The sequence below is a fragment of the Cordyceps militaris genome (genome assembly GCF_000225605.1).
Source record: "Cordyceps militaris CM01 unplaced genomic scaffold CCM_S00003, whole genome shotgun sequence".
Taxonomy (NCBI): domain Eukaryota; kingdom Fungi; phylum Ascomycota; class Sordariomycetes; order Hypocreales; family Cordycipitaceae; genus Cordyceps; species Cordyceps militaris.
Window position 1 is genome coordinate 3013069 of NW_006271971.1, and position 19527 is coordinate 3032595.

A 19527-nucleotide genomic window follows, 5' to 3' on the forward strand; every position below is an offset into this window, starting at 1 on the left:
CTTTATATAATTATAAATAAGATATAAACTTTTATAAATAAGTTATATAAAAGTAATAAATAATTCTTTTTTTTAAAAGACTTATTTAACTAATTATATTATATACTAAATTAAAATTAACTTAGTTTTATTTTATAAGTAAATTAAGATATTTATTATATAATATTATATTAAATTAAGTTATTAATACTTTCTTAATAAGTATTAACTAACTTATTTTCTTTAATATTACTTTAAAATAGTAATAACTTAGGCCTAATTAATTAGACTAAATTAGGCTATTAGTATAACCTTTATAAAGATCTTTACTTTTTTTAATTAATTATAATACTTAGATTATAATAATATACTTAATTTAATAATTTAGAATAAATAAAATAGGCCTATATAAAAAACTAGGCTTAAATAGGCTAGTCTTTAGTTAGGCTAGTTAGAAGTTAACCTTAATTATATAGCCTAAGTTAAGTAGTTAAATTATAATTTTAAAGTATATCTTTATAGCTAAGGGGTTAATTAACTTAGTTATTCTATTTAAAGGCTAATTAGATATTTAATAGTATTAGTTTAAAGAAAAACTAGACTTTAACTCTAATTAGTCTTATAAAATAACTTTAAAAGAATAGACTAGTAATTCTATTATAATTAATTAGCTTATAAAATATTTTAACTTACTTATATAACCTATTAACCTTTTATAAAAATAGCTATTAATTTTAAATAACTATAATAATTACTATTAGCTTTATTTTATATAGCTAGCCTTTTAATTAAATATTATATTATTATATTTACTTATTTATATATTATATATTTTATAACTATTTAATATAAAGTTATTTATACCTTTTAAGTAAAAATATTACTTTACTTATTTAAGCTTAGTTTAAAGTATAAAACTAGTTAATTAAAAGGTATTATTTATTAATATATATATAATTATATATACTAATATATTTATTTTAAAAAATATATAAAATAAATAATAAAAAATAAAAATTTAATTAATTAATATATTAATACCTTTTTTTATATACTTATACTTAACCTATATATACTTTATAATAAGCTAATTATATTATTTAATAATTAAAAAAGTATTAATATTCTTATTAAAACCTTAAAATTATATAAAGACTTTTAATAAGTAATATATATATATAAATAAAAACTTATTTTAATTAATTTCTTTTAAAAGATTAAAAAATATATAATATAACTTTAAAAAAAATAATTAGTTTTAAAAAAAAAATATTTATATAATAGCTTTAAAGTATATTAACTAATTAAATAAAAGTAGGTTTATATTAACTTTAATTAGAAATTTACTAAAGTAGTAAATATTATTAAAGTTAAGCCTTTTTTAATAATAGCTTTTAATTTACTTTTAAAGCTTTTTAATATATAATTAGCTAAATTTAATAATAGGTTTAAAGTATAAAAGTTAAAGTATAATATAAATAAAGATAAAAATAACTAATTATATCTTAAGTAAGAGGTAAGGGATTTATAATCTATAGAGATAAAGTTCTAGATCTAGTTTAGCTTTATATATACTAATATATATTAATATATACTAACTTTTCTACTATACCCTTCTTAGCTGTGCGGTTGTTAGGGGGTTGCGTGCGGTTACCCCGTGTTCGACGTTATGGGACGCTGAAACGACGAGCTGTTTCCCACTGTGCCAGCGTCTCGCTGTCGTTCCTGCTCTAGTTAGTTCGCCCACCCAGTGATCGACCTTCTCCCCACACCAGCCTGCAGCCTCTCCAGATTGTACCACTTCAGCTCGTCAACCCTCTGTATCAAAGCGTCGGTTGGAGGAGTGCACTCATCGCCCGCAGTTTCAGATCCGGCCAAAGGAGATCTTGACCGCAGCCCCCTCCGCACCCTGCCTCATCACGACAGCTCCTGAGCTCGCCTCCCCGAAATGCATCGCGCCGCTCTGCAAGCTGTCCGCACAACCTGCCACTCCCGCGTCCGATCGGCTGCCTTCGGTCGACCCTCGCTGCGAAGTCTCCTCTCCTCCGCATATTCCATTCAACGGCCGTCGAACCTTCTCGTTACCTCCATCCGCGCCGCCTCGCTGCACTCGTCCTCGGCCGCTGCCGCTGCTGCCCGCCAAACGCACGCCGCCACCAGCCTGCCCCTGCGGTCCTCCATGTTCTTTCGGCGCATCCCCGCCGCGCTCGTCTCCAGTATCGTCGTCGGCTACGGCGCCTGGTACTCGTACAACGGAGGCGCCACCTGGAATCTCACGAGCGCTGCCGGTGCGCGCAGCCTCACCTCGACCGCCGGCCAGCCGCCGCTAGGCACTACCACCGGCACGGCATCTGTGGCCCTGCCGACCCGGACCGTGCTCGTAGTTGGCGCCGACGAGCTCCGACAGGGCACCATTGTGGGCGAGGAGCCTATTTCCAAGACGACGAGCGACGGCCGCCGCATCGTCGAGATGCTGAGCCCCGAGCAAGCTACGGAGAGGCTCCGCGAGACAGAGGAGTCCTTCTCGGTGAGCCGCGGCCAGGGCGTCACCCGCTACGACCTGGTTCAACTCTCCAGCAACGACCCGATCGAGGATGATCACGCGGAAAAGATTGTCGAGGTTACGGCCTCATCGGCGGATACGCAGAACAACGACTGGATGTTTTGGGGTGTTTTTGATGGCCACTCTGGTTGGACTACCTCGGCGACTCTGCGTGAGAGCCTCATCAGCTACGTGGCGCGTGAGCTGAATGACACGTACAAAACAACTAAGGGAGGGCTACCCGCTGCCGACGCCATTGATCTCGCTATTAAGACGGGCTTCACCCAGCTCGACAATGAGATTGTCCACAAGAGCGTCGAGAAGGTCTTCAAGGCCAGCTCCAAGGCCGTGGCTGCTGAGCTTCTGCAACCAGCCATGTCAGGCTCGTGCGCGCTCCTATCATTTTACGATACCCGGACTCAACTTCTCCGCGTAGCCGTCACAGGCGACTCGCGCGCTGTCCTCGGACGCCGCTCCGAAAGTGGCAAGTGGACAGCCACCGCCCTCTCCGAAGACCAAACCGGCGGAAACCCGCACGAGGCCGCGCGCCTGCGCAGAGAACACCCTGGCGAGGACAATGTCGTGCGCAACGGCCGCGTGCTCGGTGGTCTGGAGCCTTCACGCGCCTTTGGAGACGCCGTCTACAAATGGAGCCGTGAGACCACCATCAAGCTCAAGCAAGGTTTCTTTGCCCGCAGCCAGTCGCCGTTGCTCAAAACGCCCCCATACGTTACGGCGGAGCCTGTGGTGACGACGACCAAGATCAACCCCGAGAATGGCGACTTTTTAGTCCTGGCCACCGACGGCCTCTGGGAGATGCTGACCAACGATGAGGTCGTCGGTCTTGTCGGCCAGTGGATAGAGTCGCAGGCGAAGATGGGTGCGTCATCGTCTTCCAGCTCGCACTTTGAGGCGGCTTGGGCCAAGGTGTTTGGCGCCTCCAACAAGGCGCTCCCTGTCGAACAGAGCAAGGAGTCTGGCGATGGCGGCGACGGTCAGCGCGTGCCGATTCGCATGCAGCAGTGGGGGAACGACCCCGCGGCCAAAGGGCGCTTCCTGGTCAAGGACAAGAACGTGGCGACACATCTTGTCCGCAACGCCCTGGGCGGCTCCAACGACGAGCAGGTCCGCGCCCTCCTAACTCTTCCTGCACCGTTTTCTCGACGCTATAGGTATGTCTCCGCACTCGAATCTCCCGTGTTGTATGAATGCTAATGGCTGATTTTATTTAGGGACGACTTGACTGTGGAAGTCATATTCTTTGGCAACGGCCCTAAGACGGGCGAGGTTACTGTGAACCATGAAGCAACAGCCAACAACGGAGCTCCCAAGCCTAGACTGTAAATTTTGGCATGCGTAATTTTTTGTTTTGTTTTTATTTTCCACTATCCCGATCGGATGCTGTATAGATATACATGGCAAAGCGGACAGAGCCGGCGTTATGACGGAGTACGATTTTACTGCTCATAGCAGTTTTCGTAATGTGCAATTAAACATTGAATCTGAGCCAGAAACCTAGTTATTCATGTGTTGTACTGTACTTGAATCGTGTCACGCGGCAGAAGGTTCTGTGTAAGTCGTGGCCGTTGAGGTTGCACGTGACGATTATGTCGCCACATGTCCAAATGCCGAGCAAACTGTCCAGTTCCTGAACCATCACACGCATCTGCGACAAACGGCATTGTGGGATACCGGCCTCATTTTTCACCCCCGGACTACACTCGACGACTTTGGTACCCCGGGCAAGTCGAATTCATAATTACCGCTGAATTCTGGAGGTTCCAGCGAGCCATCGGCTGGTCGATGCGCCACGGGGAGATGCCCGCGACGACGCTCCCATAGATACAGACCAGCACGAAACTTTCTCCTTGTCGAAAACTTGTCGAATTCATTGAGACACCGATACAAATAAAAACACGATGACTTTCACAAACACACCGGTGACAAGACTGATGGTGCTGGGCCTCGTGTCGGCTTCGATTGGGGCGAGCTTGCTCGACATGAAGCACTATGCGTACATCCTCATCAACCCACACATAGTGCAATACGGACAGTTTTGGAGACTTTTTACGTACCAGCTGTGCTACACCAACTCGGCCGAGGTGCTGTTTGCGGCCATGTCGCTTTATAACCTACGGACCGTCGAGCGCATGTGGGGATCGAGAAAGTACGCTGTAAGTACAATGGATGTTATGCTGGAACGATTCGAGGGCGGTCGCTAATGCTGTCGGCAACAAATAGTCGTTCCTTGTCATGACGTTCCTCATTACATCGATTATCCCCCCGGCCTTCATGGGGGTGCTGCGGCCGCTGGCGCCGGGCCTGTTCAACTACGTGCCCGGGGGGTTGACGCCGGTCCTCTTTGCGGTGCTGGCGCAGTTTCACGCCATGGTGCCGCACATGTACAAGTACCGGATCGCGACGTCGGACGCGCCGCCGACGAGCGAGCCCTTTTCGGGGCTGACACTGTCGGATAAGTCGTACCAGTACGTGCTGGCGCTGCACCTGGCTCTGCTGCAGTGGCCTGGGTCGGTGGTGGGCGCGGCGGCGGGCTGGGTGGTGGGCCAGGCGTGGCGCGGCGGGCTGCTGCCGGCGGGACTGGTGACGTGGCGGCTGCCCGGGTGGATGGTCGGCGTCAAGACGCAGCGCAGCGGCGCCGAGTTTGAGCAGCTCCGGCGGCGGCTGGAGGGGGAGAATGCGGCGGCAGGCGCGTCGACGGGTGTGGATGCTGGTGGTGGTGAGCGGCAGCAGGATGTGGATAGACGGCGGACGATGGGACAGCAAATAGTTGACCAGTTCCGGGAGGCATTGTAACTGTACGAGTATGGATAGAATGGTAAAGGTAGCAGTTACTTGCGGGTAGTGTGGCCAACATGCGAGCCGAATATATGCATACAACAACTCAGAAGAGGTTACGTTTGGCGTGGACTGGTGCACATGGTTGCCAACTACGTACGAGTAGATAATTGAATACGTTGCGCAATCTCAGCAACGCCGGGGCTCAATGGCCATCCTTTTATCCTCTTTTCGGCAGTTTAAGATACCGTTGGTGGTTTCAAGGAACAAAGCAATGAAGTGTGAGACAGTGGTTGGGATGAGAGCATGACCAACCAAGTGGTGCTGGGCAGGACCTTGGGTATAGCCGGAGTCAATGTACAAATTAGGCAATACGATATGCTCTCGGATGGATGAACAGGTAGATTTTATTCGATGATCTAATTAACTATGCATGATGACGGTGGGTTGTCCTGGTTTGGTGCATTGGTTACAGGTGTTCATGACGCAGGGGCTAGCGCTGCGATGCGGCCACCTCAGCGGGCGGGCGGGCAGCTCCAGACTCCAGACTTCAGAGGAAGGCAGTGTCAAGTTATGCTCATGTTTTGTTTTCTTTTTCTATTTCTTTTTCTTTTGACATTGACAAGGTTACCCTGCTATCTCGGCAAGGGCTGAAACTCGACCGACTACCGACATGATCCCTGGAACAACTGCAGGTAGGTCCTCTACTCAGTTGGTGAGCGAGGCGAGGCGAGGGGGAAACAGAGCAGAGGAACCAGTTTGTCGAGCAAGGCGAGGATCGACCATCAAGTCACTCTTTCGTCGAGAATACATGGTGCCATGGCGCAACTCGCGTGGGGTGTGTCGGGACGGAATGTATTCTCAGGGGTCTCAGATACAAACAAGCTTGATCCACATGGAAGCGCACCAGCCCGCTGTCTCCTTTTCTCTTGCCCGCCCATCCATCAGCAAGCAAGTCGACTCAGCCTTTTGGCCAGGGGTCCTGCTGCAGCCGCTCTCTTTTTCTTGGGCTGTTGTATTCGTACCTGCTGCCGGTACTCTGCCCCTTGCAGCTTTCCCAGAAAAGGCCTCTGTCGTTTTCCCCTGCGTCTGGTTCGTGGCTCTTACTTCTGGCCCTCCATCGACATACCACACAGAAAGCAACATAGCCGCCCGATTTGGCTCCATTTGGCGCAAAGCGAGCAACGGAACAACGGGGAAAACAGACCTTCCTTTAGCTGCATATTCCCTTTTTCCTTTTGTCAATCTTGCTCGTCGCTAAATCGTCTTCTTTTTCTTGCTGCGCGACAAGCTCCTCTCGACCGAGCCACACACCAAGACCGACTTTCCCCCAACCACCTCGACCCGACGACTATTGCGACTGCGCTCCTGTCCCCGACCTGATTCGCTACGCCTTTTGCTGCTTTTCACGTTCCTTTTATTCTTATCACTTCTTGGATATACCGATACACGGCCAGCGGCCCCTCTGCTTGCTTTCGCCTTGCTCGCCTGCGACACCCAGCCGTAGCTCCGAACCCTCCCACCCCGCTGGCCTTCATGTATCGATGATTACGACCCTCTCACGCAACTAGATATACTGCTATGAACGGCGTTGCCTCGGGCAGGAGCCCCTACGACTATGGCGCCTCCAATTTGTCTCCCGGCGGCGGCGGCCCTGTGGTAGGCGGAAAGGCCGCTGTCGAGGAATTTGCCAGAAATATGCTCGTCGGCGAGGATCGAGACGCGCCGCGATACCCTCCGGTAAGTAGCTCTGGTCTGTTAGGACTGGCGGTCCGCCAGAATACCGACTAAATGCGCCGCCTTGCGTGTCATGGGCACTAACTCGACCTTGACTACCAGATCAATCGCACACCAAGCCCGGCCGTCGTCGACCTCAAGGACCCAATCCAGATTCACCTCCTCACCGAAACTGCCTTGGCAGACAGCAACAAATATGAAATTCTCCCTCAAGAAGAGGTCGACAACCTCAAGAAGCAGTCCCAGCTCATGGTGCAGCGCATCGAATCTACCAGAGCCAACCTCGCCATCCAGGCAAAGTACCGAGACGCCGCCCTGTCCATGGCCAGATTGTCACCCGATGGCTCCCAGGATCCCCAGGCCGAAGAAGACGGCCTCCAGACCCAGCGGAAATGCGAAGAACTTGCCCTCGAACTCTTCAACCTCGAAAAGAGTCTCATGGTCCCTCAACGGCGCATTCTCGAGCACACTGCCGGAATTCTCCAGCTTACTCACAAGGCTTCCAAGAAGAAGAATGCACAGCAAACCCAAGTCAACAATGGCATCCCCGGAAGCCCCGAGAGCCTATATACCTATACACATAGCCGCAATAGCCTGGACCCTGCTGGCGACGACAACTACTTTGAGGACGGCATGTATCCGCTTGACTCGGCGGCTCGCAAAAACGCAATCGAGATTCCCATGAAATCACCAAACAGAGAGCGTGGCGAGATGGACCGCGTCAAGGAGGAGAATCTCATCCTCATCAAGTCCGTCAGCGACTTTGAGGAGAAGCTTCGTGCCCTCAACGGTTCTCTGCGCGACACTATTGTACAGTTCAACCCCGACGTCAACAAGGACTACATCGAGCCGCCTCGCAACACATCGAATGCGAAGCCTTTGGAAATGCTGCGACATCAAATCGATTACCTTGAAACAGGTCTGGTTGCTGTCCAGGCCGAGCAGGAGTCCTCTCAACAAGTTACGCCAGCCGGCCCCAGCGAGAGTGAAGATGCTGTCCGACACCTGTGGAGTGTCATTCAGAAGGATTTCGCTGGTACGAGGCAGCGAAGAGAGGAGCGCCGCAGAGCGCGTGTTGACAAGGGTCTATCCGAGAATGACGAAGACGAGGGCTCCGACGATGAGTTTGGCCACTCCGAAGACTACAACCTCAAATCATTCACAAAGCGAGTCAACTACCTGTCATCACAAACGGCTACTCTCAAAGACCAGCGTACAGTCTTGAAACGCCAGATCAAACAACAACGAGAGCTCAACAACAAATCCGACGCTGAAAAAGACGAAGAACTGGCCCGTCGACAAGAAGAGGTTGAAAGCGCCCGCCAAGCCGTCGTCCGCGCGGAAAGGGACGCCATGAACGCCCAGAATCTGTTATCGGAAGCTCTACAGGACCTCGAACAGGCCCGCGCTCATGCTACTGTTGCCGGAAACGCCCAAGCAGATCTCCAGGATCGCGAAGAGACTATCGAGCTGCTGGAGAAGAAGATCAAAAAGGTCGAGGCTGAGAGCAAGCTTTCTGGGGATAGAGCTGCAGAGCTAGAAATAGCCATTGCCGACAAACGGGTTGCGGAAGAGGCCGTCAGCGCCCTTCAAGCCGACATGAAGCTCAAGGACAAGATACTCAAGAACAAGGACAACGATATAGACGAGCTCAACATGACACTTGCCGAGCTGAAAACGGAAGTCACTATCGCCCGCGCCGAGCTGGACGGAGCTTATGGGACTCGCGCCGAGCGCGCGGCCGACGTGGCAGCACTTAAGAATAATGCCGAAGTACAAAGACTCAGTAATCAGATTGAGAAGCTCAAGAAGGAGCTAGCAGGTACGGCCGAAGATCTCGAAAGTATTACGAAGGAGACTCTGGGCGCCGAGCGCGAAAAGGTGGAACTGGAGAGTAAGCTGGACGAGACTCTACAGGCTAAACAAAAAGTCGAAGCCGAGGTGGAAAAGGCGCGTGAGCAGATTGCCACGCTCCAAGAGGAGCTGGATGGTCACCGCCTCAGAGTCGGCGGCGGCAAGGGCGGCGGTGCTGGAGCTTCTATGTTGAGCGAACAGTTCCGTGCCACGATGAGGGAGGAGAGGAAGAAGTTCCAGGAGGACTTGAGGGTATGCACCAACCCACAATCGCACATTTCTAGGCTGTGCGCCTTGCTAACATGCAGTTATAGGAGGAGCGAGGCCGAGCCCGCAGGCTCGAAGAAGAACTCGCGCGCTTAAAACGGAGTCTAGGACCTGGCAAGAGTCCGTTGAGTCCGCGGTAACAACGAATAGGCTCTCCCGTGCCGTCTCCCTCACTCTTGACACCAGATTATGCCACACGGTCCCGACCATCCTCGTTTAAGCCGGACCCGTGCACCTGAGAGCAGCAACCGTTTCCCATCATTTCACGTTTTACGCTACCGGGCCTTTTCTTTTCATACACCTGTAAATAACCATGCCAAGAGCGGAAACACAGCCCCCTGTGCGACACAGACAGGTCTTGTTTGGCCGGCCTATGCAACCGCCTACGATGATTCACGGCCTCGATTAGACGGGAAAGAAGAACATTTGCCTGGCCGCTTTTTTTGGAGCTTCGCATACCAATGAGCAGCGTTTTTCTGCCAGATGCCTTTTGTTTCTCGACACATTTTTCCATTTTGCATTTCTCTTCTTTTCTTCTTGTTTGAAGAACAACCATTATTACTACCCCTTGGGAGTTGGAGCTCCATGTTTCTATGCATTGATTGGGATTTTGCAAGCTAGATGATCGCTTTTGTTTTTATTGAGTTTGATATTCGTTTTGTCTGTTTATCTTTGGTTGTGGGTTGAGGAGCTGTTTTTTGGGCATTCATGAGGAGCGAACTTTTTTTTGAAGAAAAGGAGATGGGCAAGTTCCCAACAACAAAGGAGGACGCGTTTTTTATTCAAATGGGCGAGGAAAAGGCAAAAAGAACGAACAAGCTTGGAGCAGGGGGGAAATGAACTCTTGGAAAGCTATTTACAATGGGCTGGGATTGCTCAAAGTGACAAGATTTGGGGTGTGTTGTGTTGATGCATCCTCTACTCGTCTGCTCTTTTTTGGATCTTGTTTATTTTTGGATGGAGGGAAGCAGAGAACAGACAAACTATAGAACCTTTTTCTTGCAAAGAGAAATCAAGAACTTTTTTATATGTTGAGCCCGCCTTTTCTTGATGTAGACGACTTGTTCAACGTTGAACTATCCAGTTTTATCCCTACACCCCTCTCCTTTGACTACCAGATAGACGATGACTGTTTGAAAAACAGTCGATGGCGTCACGACGGCGTGCGCGCGGCTTCACCACGCCCGTTTGTACCTCTCTTGATGATGGCGTCATGGATCCACTGCCCCTGTCCCGTCCAGAATTGGATCTAGATGGGCTCAGTCGAAATTCCTCTACTTGTCAACGTTTTTTTTTTTTTTTACAGAATTTCGTGGCATGTTGTCATTGAGTTAGCACAAACCCTGCTAAATGACACCTATCCAATCCATCAGCTCCATTTGACCCAGAAAGAAAAAGGCCGCCTGAAAAGTTGATGTATAAATAGAGTAAATCCCCCCTTCCCTGGGGGGGCTAGAATATTCTAGCTCAAGACTAAAAACATGTATAGAGTTGTTGTGGTTACTTGACAGCTTTACTTTTGAGTCGACAACGTGGAAATGGACATGTATGCTTGTAGTACTTTCAAACTTGGTACTGCCATTACGATTGTTAGCAAGAGAGAGGAGGCAATGCTCGATACAAACAATTGCGTACAGGCAAGGTTATGAGATACAAATAGCATGCAGTATTAGCAAGTGGAAATGCCAGCAACCAACGCTCACGCGGCAAACTTGCCACGATGGGCCAGTCAGGACAGAGTGCAAAGAACACAGAGACTATTACGTACAGAGTTACTATTACGTACATAGTTGACAAACGAATATGTAGAGAGTTGAAAACAAAACAAACCCGTTTTTGCGCGCGTGCTGTGAACAGCACGTGTTGGTGGTCTCTTGTTGGTGCCCGCGCGCAGCCTGATGGTGAAGACCAACACGACAAGGCATATATATATGTACACGGGCACAACTTCAACATCTATTCACACGTTTCTGCTGGGATGAAGAGCTGTACCCTCTTTTTTTTTTTTGCGCTTTGTTTTTCTCTCTTAGATTACCTCTTGATTGTACACCCTTCGTCACGTAGCAACCGAGATGCAAGTAGCCATGACAAACAAATACACAAAGAGTACAATACGTATATAATAGGACCCATGCACGAGGGCAGACCCTCATTGTGGCCACCTTTGTGCCTGGGCCAACGTTAGCTGCAGCAAGCTCAACGTTGGTGGCACGTCACATGAGAAAAGGACATGAGAAAAGCACGTGTAATGAATTAATAGATATATATATTTCGCTCATGTCTGCTTGTCCACAGCTTTGGGCTTTCAAATCTTAATGCTAAAAAACCAATGACGCCTCCGAGAGCATTTGTACCAAAACAAATCAAACAACCAATGTATCCCTTGTTCGCCCCTAACCATTCCAAACGCCAGCCCATAGAAAATCAACAGTGCTCAGAAGACAACAAAAAGCCTCGCACCAAAAACAAAAGGGGGTAGTACAGTACAAATGACCACCTCAGAATAAGTGGCGTAGCAGACGACTCGCACGCCTTGGGCGAGTGAACAAAGGTATTTCCTCCACATGAGCTTCCGTATTGAAGCTGATAGTCGACGTTTGCACGCTTCTTCTATTCGGGGCGCCGCGCCGTCGTATTATTAGTTGTAATAGTTGTAAAATGCAATGTTTCGAATAGAACCATGGATATAATAGAAAGAATGCCCTGCCGATGAGGGGGGTTGTTCCGATACCTTTACGTTTCCGAGTCCACCACCATGCTGTCCTCATCCACGTATGCCGTCTGCGCCCAGACGCGCCAGTGTAAGACACCAAGGTGTGCTAGGCGAATAGCAATGTCCTCCAGCACCGAGTCTTCGTGGTCGTGGTTGCGAGCCTGAGCCTGGGAACGGCCAGTAGTAGCAGCCGTAAAGAGACCTACCCCCGAGAGGGCGCGGTACTCGCGAACCCGAGAGCTGAGCTCCGCCATAAGGCGGATGTGGAATGACTTTTCAACCTCCTTGTAAAGGGGGGAGTCCATGCCGCGGATAATGGTGGCAAGCTTATCCTCAAAGGTGCTCAGCATGCTAGTGGGGGCCTTGGTGTAGCGGAAAATTTGCAGGGCAATCGAGGAAGACATTGACTGCCAACGAGTAGCGTGACGCAGACCGACGGGGGCGACGGACTGGAGGAGAGCCACAAGAGACCGGTAGAGCTTGCGCTTGTTCTTAGCCTCGCAGTTATCGGGAGCAACATAGGCAGGAAGGTTGAGAGATGAGCGAGCCGACGAATCTGCGGAACCAGTGGTACTAAATGTGATGCTAGAGGGTCGCGACGTCTCGAGAGGTGTGTTGAAGTTGAAATCCGAGCCGGCCGAACTAGAGCGGCGAGTTGTGTTACCGTCCAAGGTCGGGCCTGCAAAGAGGCCAGAGGCGTTGTAGCGGCCGATGCGTTCAAGATCCTCGTACATTCTCATGCAGACTTGCAGGTTGATGCAGTCGAGCATGTCGCAGCGGAGCTTGAGGATGCGCTCCTCGTCAAAGAGAAAGGTGCTGGGGAGTCGCTTTTCGGGCGACGAGGGCAGAATCAGGCGGGATAGGGCTTCAAAGAAGACACCCGTGTCGCCAAAGGTTAGGGTAGAGGTGGTGATGCCACTGGCGTGTTGCGCGGCGGCGTCCTTGTACCACTTCTTGGACGGGCCCATGTCCATCTTTTTCGACGCCATCTTCTTCAAGAAAAACTTTTGCTCAAAGTGAATCGTGTCTTCGATGAGAACGGGGCGGAGGCATCGAATCTGGTGGTTGGCGACGTCAAGCTTCATGGCCTCGAGGACACTAAGTAGGCTGCGCATGCCGCCGGCGAGTTCGTCAATATCGGAATTTTTATTGCCGTTGCTAATCTGTTTATACATGGCATCGACCCAGTCGTCACGCATAGGGGCGCAGTGGGATTTGAGGACCTGCGAGAGCCACTGAGCCAGCTTCTCCAGATCAGCGATACCTTTGTGAAACTGTTGCATAAGGAGCTCGACATTCAGACCTTCGTCGAGGAAGTGGCGATCGCGCTGGGGAACGAGAGTCTGGATGATCTCCTTGACAGCCTTGAGCAAGGTAGGTAGGGTCCAGTCGTCACTGCGACCATAGGTTGCGTAAAAAGTAGGGCGGTCGGCAACGAACATGGTCAGCTCCCTTTTTAGAGCGCGCCAAAACTGGCTTGCGCGGTCCTGCTTCTTGCGCCCCTTTTCGCCATCGAGGTTTGGTCTAAAGTGCAGCTCGGGGTCGAAGTTGATGTCGTGGCGGAGCTTGGGGTTGTGAATGATTTTGGTGACATCAAGCTCGCTGAGGGTGGTGCGGGTGACGGGAGGCTCCAAGGGATGAGCAGGGGCACTGGAACTATGATTGTGACTGCATTTTTGGCCAGGTCTGAGGGCGTTGGGGTGAGGTGTTGGTGTGCGTGAGTTGATGTCCCTCGGGGAGAGGGCTGCAGGAGGCGAGGTTGCTCTGGGAGCGGAATCACACCTGCGAGGGGATTCCTGCGAAGGCTGGGTTTGCGTCGTGGTTTTTTGCTCGTCCTGAGCAGGCTGTGTCATTTGAACATCTGCCTCAGGTACTGACTCGGTATCTGAGCTAGGGCGAGGGGCCGAGGTAGAGAGGTTGCGTCTAGACCGCTCGACAGGGCCGCCAGTGCCTTGTTCCGCCACCATTTTGACGAGTGGTAAGGGTTGCTTCTACTTTGGGCTGCCGAATTGACCGGGTCAATGTAGAAAACAGGCAGAGAGGCGAGCTGCAACAACAACCTTGTTAGCGAGGGACAGATGAAAGCCGAAGGGGCGAAAACATTCAGGTGGTGCGACGCTCGAGCGAGGTTGTGTAAGCTGCAAGGAGCATTGCAGAAATGAGGTTTCGCAACAAAACAGCATGGTAAAGCGGTTATAAAGGGGCAGGGGAACAGCGAAGGGGACACGGAAGCAAACAGCAAGTGGGAGATTGGCGTAGATGCGGCAAGGGCCAAGAAAGCCAATTCAAGCCTAGGTCCGACCCGAATGGCAATGATGATGCTGTCATGGTAGGCGGGCTTACTTTTGAGTTTGGGGGACCGTTGGTAGTAGAGTTGTCGACGTTGGGGCAAATCAAGGTTTGCGAGCGCAGACGTTGTCGTTGGGCACTGGCGAAATGCCTCGGGGTTACTGACAAGCGTCCGTCGTCGGGTATGGTTATGTATGAGGATACCGAAAGCGCGGTGATGATGGGGATAAGGAGAGCAAGTCGAGGTGCGGTGATGGGCAAGAGGCCTCGAAATCAAGCGAAGAGGTTGTCGTCGGGTTCGGCTTGTTGGTTCCGCGTGGAAGCAGTCGGACGAGGCGGACACCGGGATCGGAAGCGATGAAGAAGAGTTGGAGAGTTGGCGGATGGCGAAGTGTAGTAGTGACTGATGAAGGAAGAGTGTGGTTGGCAAGAATCGACGATATGTAGATGCGAATGGAGAGAAGACGACAAGATGAAAGCAGTCGAGTATTGTGGAAATCTAAAATGGACCAAGGGGAAGAAGAAAAGAAGAAAGAGAGGGAAGGAGTGCAAGGGAAGGGAAAAAAAGAGAAGTGCAAGGAGATCGTAGATATGGGGATGGGTAGGCTAAGAAGGGGCCCGGCATAGAGGGAAGGGAAGGGGAAATGGGGAACAGACAAGGTCTAAAAAAAAGGGCCTAAAAAGAGGACTGTAAAAAAAAAATTAAATAAGAAGTAAGAAAAGAGAGCGAGTGACTTGACTGACTCCTGTCCCGGACGCCCCTTTGGGTGGGATCGTTTTTTTTGGGGGGGGAAAACGAGTGAGAGGAGGAGGAGGAGGAGGAGGGTGAGCAACAAGCAACGAACGAAAGGGGGGGCGTGTGGACAAACGGAAAGGGGGGGTGCGGTAAGGGGGAAACGGGGGGTGGATCGGAAAGGTCCCTTTTTGGGCAGGGAAAGAGAAGGGAAGGGGGGGGGGGCTTTTCTTTCATGACACAGGCGGGCGGTACAAGCACAGCGGTACGGAGTTACAGGTGGGTTTGTATTCTGAGAGTGAGCCAAGCGCTGGTGGGTTGCAGCAGGAGGAGGGAGGTACTAACTTTTATTAGGCCAGGCGACAGGCTTCAGGCTGCTCAGCTCGGGGCAAGTGCAGGAGGAAAGGCTCGCTGCCCAAGCTGTCTGCCCGTCTTGCCATCAGCGCGGCCACGGCAGCTTGTTACAGTGCATGACTTGCGGCTTGCAGCACGCTGCCATTTACAGCGCATTACAGCATTTGCAGCTGTCCAGCATTTATTACAGCGCTGCAGCACGGCACGCTCGTCGCAAGTTACAGCGCTGCAGCACGGCACGCTCGTCGCAAGTTACAGCGCATTGCAGCCTCACCTCTGCACTGCAACTCCTCCTTCTGCAACCGAGGAATTTCAGCAGCGTGACTCGCCGTCCAATCCCCCTCGGCCCTGCCGCCGCGCCCACCACCGACCGATAGGGCTTCCTCCGTAGTTACCTTATTTATTACATTAGTAGTTACATGCTTTCAGGCCAACTTGGGTTGCATCCAGCCCACCACTTGTCTTGTCCCAGTGTCCAGTAACTAGACTTTCGAGCCATTTTGGTTCGTCTCTCCCCGCACCCCGGCCACGGCGACGACGAAACCCGGCTGCACCGGCAACTCTCCGTTTCTAGTTACCATGTCATATCTGATTATGTGACGGTTCTTGCTGAATACCTTTTTGTTCATGACTTGCTTCGAGCAAGCCCCTGGCTGCACACGCCTTCCTATGTAGCCGTGACTTCCTCGGCGGCTCGTCTTGACCAACACTTGGCGCGCGGGAAGCAACACCAACACAACAAAGAGGACGAAAGCAAGACCATTTTTCCTGCCCTTTGACCAATACAAACTTGACCTGCCTGTCATACCTTGTCCGTAAATAGTCGCAGCTCCCTCCAACAACCCTATCCAGACGTACCCTGCCCAACAGGGCAAGACGACCAACCACTAACCCGGTAGGCCACGCGCCTGCTCCACTCGCTGTACTTTGCACCCCTCCCTGTTCAGCTGGCGAGGGCACACCCAAGCAAGTCAGTGACATTCCTCCTCTCATCCCAATGCACCATCATCCATCACTTTTTTTTTTTTATCACGTCTCTTTCTTCTCCTGTCTCGCCTTCATTATTCTCTTCTTCGCTCTTTTTCTCGCCGCCACCCACTTTCATTCGCCGCACCACTTGCCGACAATCCCCCTCCCCCTCTTCCATCACCGCCCAGCTTCCCGGGCCTCAACCGCCCACCGCCCGCTCCGGATCCTCGACCGGCCGGCTACCTGCTCCTAACCCAACCCGGACTTTCTGTATGTATTGACTTTGCGTCTTGGTAGCGTTCAATCACCGCCCCTTCCACCTTACCTTGGCAGCAAAAAAAACTACCCCCCAAAAAAAGGACGGACGCCGCCGGATTCCTCAGACTCGGGACCTGCAAGTATGTACATGACTCCTCGCCCTCCGCCGAGGGGCTTGGCTATTCCCTCTCGTCTCGCCGCATCCGCCGCCGCCGCCGGCCCGCCGCATGAGGCCCTCATGATGTTCGCCCCCTCCTCGTCTTACTCGTACGGGCTGGTTCCATCTCCGGCTATTGCTGCACCGCCCACCGCCCACTGGATTGGGTTCCACGATGCCTTGTCATGCATCTGCAGTAGTGCATCTCTACCATCTGGCCTCACGGGCTGTGTAGTAAAATTGAGAGAAAAAAAGGACAAGAAAAAAAAAGGACCACTCGGTTATCGGTGCCCATCTTCATCACTGCATGTTCCTCTTCCCTTGAATTTACCTGTTGCAAGCTAGTCATCACCTACCTCCCTCTCCATTGCCTGTATTCCCAGTCAGTCAGTAACTACTTCGTAAGCCATGAAGAAAACCGCCCTCGGCCAACTGGCGCCCGACGGACAACCCGGATACTACTTCAGCAAGTAGCTCGTTATTACGAATGAATAGTACGTACCGTACGCACCCCCCATTCCCCATACAAGTTTCGGTGCGAGCCCGACGCCGTCACCGCTGCGCCCGCCACAAAACCATGACTTGCTAGTTCAGTCGGGAAACTCTCCAGGCGAGTCGGTGGCTTTCTGTGGTGCCACACAATTCCTCTTATAACTTTGGTTACCACTGGTGTCGCATCACCACTGGCCCGGCCTGAGGCGCCAGCCCTTTTGGTCGCAGCGGGCGGCGGATGCTTTGGCTCCTCTGGCACCCGTTCCGAGTGGTGTCCCCGTGATGATGATGGGCAGAGCCGGTGAGAGGAAGAGCAACAGTACTCGGTAAACTGGTACGGCGCGTCTTCCCATGTATCCATCCGGCGCAGACCGCTCGCCACTTGCATGCCACACCGTTGTGCCGCCGTCATGACATGGAAGACATGACGCCGCGATGCGCCTGTACTCGGCCGCTTGGCTGGCTTGCAGTTTTTCCGACATGCTGTCTGCATGCCGCCGTTGTTCCCCAATCGTCATGGGCTCTCCAACGGGGCTTGCCCACGCCTCGTTCGTTCTTCCAGCTGCTGCGCTCGCAACACAGAACACAAGTCCACTCACACATACCCCCCCCCCTCCCCCCCCTCCACATTCAACTGACCACCTAACACCAAGCTAGTAGACTCGGGTCGCAGCTTTTTCCCTCCCAAACTCTGCAGCCTAGTGTTGCTGTTTCGCGTACCTGAATAAGTCCACAGAGCCGAAATCCCAAAGGGGGAGGGGGGCCTAGCCGCCAAAAGGAAGATGAGAAAAAAAAAGGACCCGAAAGAGTCAGCTGGGTCTGTTCGTGATCCACGTCGTGTGGCGTGAGCCTACCACTCGAGGCCGTCACGCTTGCGCGCGTCCACGACTCAGTGCATGCCCTTTTGGCTTTTAATTACCAGTATAACTGGTGTCGGGTCCTCGGTCGCTCGTACCTATCCCCCCCATTACACCATCTGGGTTCTTGGGCACTTGTTAAGTGGTTGTCGCAAGTTGGCGGGGTTTTCAATGCCATTTGTAGGCATTTTTACCAATAACTAGTACACTTGTCGAAGCAAGGCTGCCCAAGTACTATCACAAGTAATTGGAGAAGGGCGCAGGGGCGTGTGCGAGCGCAAAGTGGTGTGGTGCGAGTGCCAGACATTACAGATCGATCTCGCCGAGGTTGGTTCGATTTGGCATTTTTTTTATTCCTATTATCCGGACTCGATTCCCCCAATATTGGCCCCGACAAATGGTCTACATAGCTTGGACCAAGCATTCGAGCTACAGCAAATACCAGTTCCAGCAACTTCATCTCGCTTCCACTCCCAAATGGCTCGCCTCGACGCCAATAACCAACCTAGAGCATATGCGGCCATCTTGTCTCTCCTTTTAGCCAGCCACGGCGTTGAATACGTCCAAGGGTCGAATGACTGCCGAGCGGCCAGTGTGTGTGTCTGTGTGTGTGCCAGCAGCCTGTTCTAGGTAAGCCGAATTGGTCTCTTTTTTTTTTCCTTTTCTGCCTTCTTCTTTGTCTGTTCACGGCTAGTCGAAAAACGCCACGGTTGGACACACGACGAGCCCATGCGACGCTTTGTGCGAGGATCAAGTTTGGTCAGCTCGTCACATCGCTTGCAGCAGGGCATCTTTTTTGCCGCTGATGCTGATGGGTGAGACGGAGCCTCGAGGCTTCGGCGGGGGGCTGGGCTTTGTGGGGAGAGAAAGAGAGGCTTGCACACACACAGACAAGAAAAGAAAAAAAAAAGAAGCGCAGTTTGCTTGCCACAACGCCCGCCCGCCGCCGTGGCCGCCGTCGTGTCCCGGTGTCTGACCAGCCCATCTCGCTACGGCAAAACGACGTCCCCTGCCCCAGAGGCGGCGGGGGGAGGGAACAGGGCGTTGGTGACGAGGAGCGATCTCTGCCCTTGTTGTTGCCTGTCATCTAATCTGTCTTTCGGCCCTTGCATTGGGCTCGTACCATCTGTTGGCGGGGGTGTCATCGAACTATACGGAACTCATCACGGAGTTATCATAACGTATTACTAGGTAGGTAAGATGGCAAGCGTAAAGAGTCGACACTTGTCCAAGAGCAGAGTTGCACTGATGCAACAACGATGCACGCACCCACACAACCGACACACTCTCTCCCACACGCGCACTCGCTCACATGCATGCGCTCTGTACGCACCTTCTCATGCACCTGCCGCTTGCCTGGCTATGAAACTAGTTAGTCGTTCCACTGCGGCCTTTCAAGACTCGTCAACATGACATTCAGTCACCTGCAAAGGAACCCGTGGCGGCGGAGGGGCGGCGCGCCAGACGACAAAAACCACCCACTCGTCGTCACCCTTTTTTTTTCGTCCTGCACGGTGACTGCGGCCAGCC

At 51.1% G+C, this 19527-nt stretch overlaps 5 protein-coding genes across 5 annotated transcripts; 4 read left to right on the forward strand and 1 right to left on the reverse strand.

The window, feature by feature from the left end:
* Positions 1 to 1927: 1927 nt before the first annotated feature.
* Positions 1928 to 3865, forward strand: CCM_04575 (protein phosphatase 2C; the record flags this gene model as incomplete). The annotated part of the gene is made up of 2 exons (XM_006669723.1): positions 1928 to 3693; positions 3754 to 3865. 2 exons carry the CDS (start codon positions 1928 to 1930, stop codon positions 3863 to 3865), a joined length of 1878 nt encoding a protein of 625 aa, XP_006669786.1.
* Positions 3866 to 4440: 575 nt separating this feature from the next.
* CCM_04576 (uncharacterized protein) lies at positions 4441 to 5335 on the forward strand (the record flags this gene model as incomplete). The annotated part of the gene is made up of 2 exons (XM_006669724.1): positions 4441 to 4695; positions 4763 to 5335. The coding sequence occupies 2 exons, from the start codon at positions 4441 to 4443 to the stop codon at positions 5333 to 5335; spliced, it is 828 nt and encodes a 275-aa protein (XP_006669787.1).
* A 1563-nt stretch (positions 5336 to 6898) lies between these two features.
* On the forward strand, positions 6899 to 9414 carry CCM_04577 (involucrin repeat protein; the record flags this gene model as incomplete). The annotated part of the gene is made up of 4 exons (XM_006669725.1): positions 6899 to 7057; positions 7157 to 9160; positions 9223 to 9295; positions 9362 to 9414. The coding sequence occupies 4 exons, from the start codon at positions 6899 to 6901 to the stop codon at positions 9412 to 9414; spliced, it is 2289 nt and encodes a 762-aa protein (XP_006669788.1).
* A 2494-nt stretch (positions 9415 to 11908) lies between these two features.
* On the reverse strand, positions 11909 to 13855 carry CCM_04578 (T-complex 11; the record flags this gene model as incomplete). The annotated part of the gene is made up of 1 exon (XM_006669726.1): positions 11909 to 13855. The coding sequence occupies one exon, from the start codon at positions 13853 to 13855 to the stop codon at positions 11909 to 11911; it is 1947 nt and encodes a 648-aa protein (XP_006669789.1).
* Positions 13856 to 15843: 1988 nt separating this feature from the next.
* CCM_04579 (uncharacterized protein) lies at positions 15844 to 16722 on the forward strand (the record flags this gene model as incomplete). Its single annotated transcript, XM_006669727.1, has 3 exons — positions 15844 to 15860; positions 16422 to 16503; positions 16567 to 16722. The coding sequence occupies 3 exons, from the start codon at positions 15844 to 15846 to the stop codon at positions 16720 to 16722; spliced, it is 255 nt and encodes an 84-aa protein (XP_006669790.1).
* Positions 16723 to 19527: the final 2805 nt, after the last annotated feature.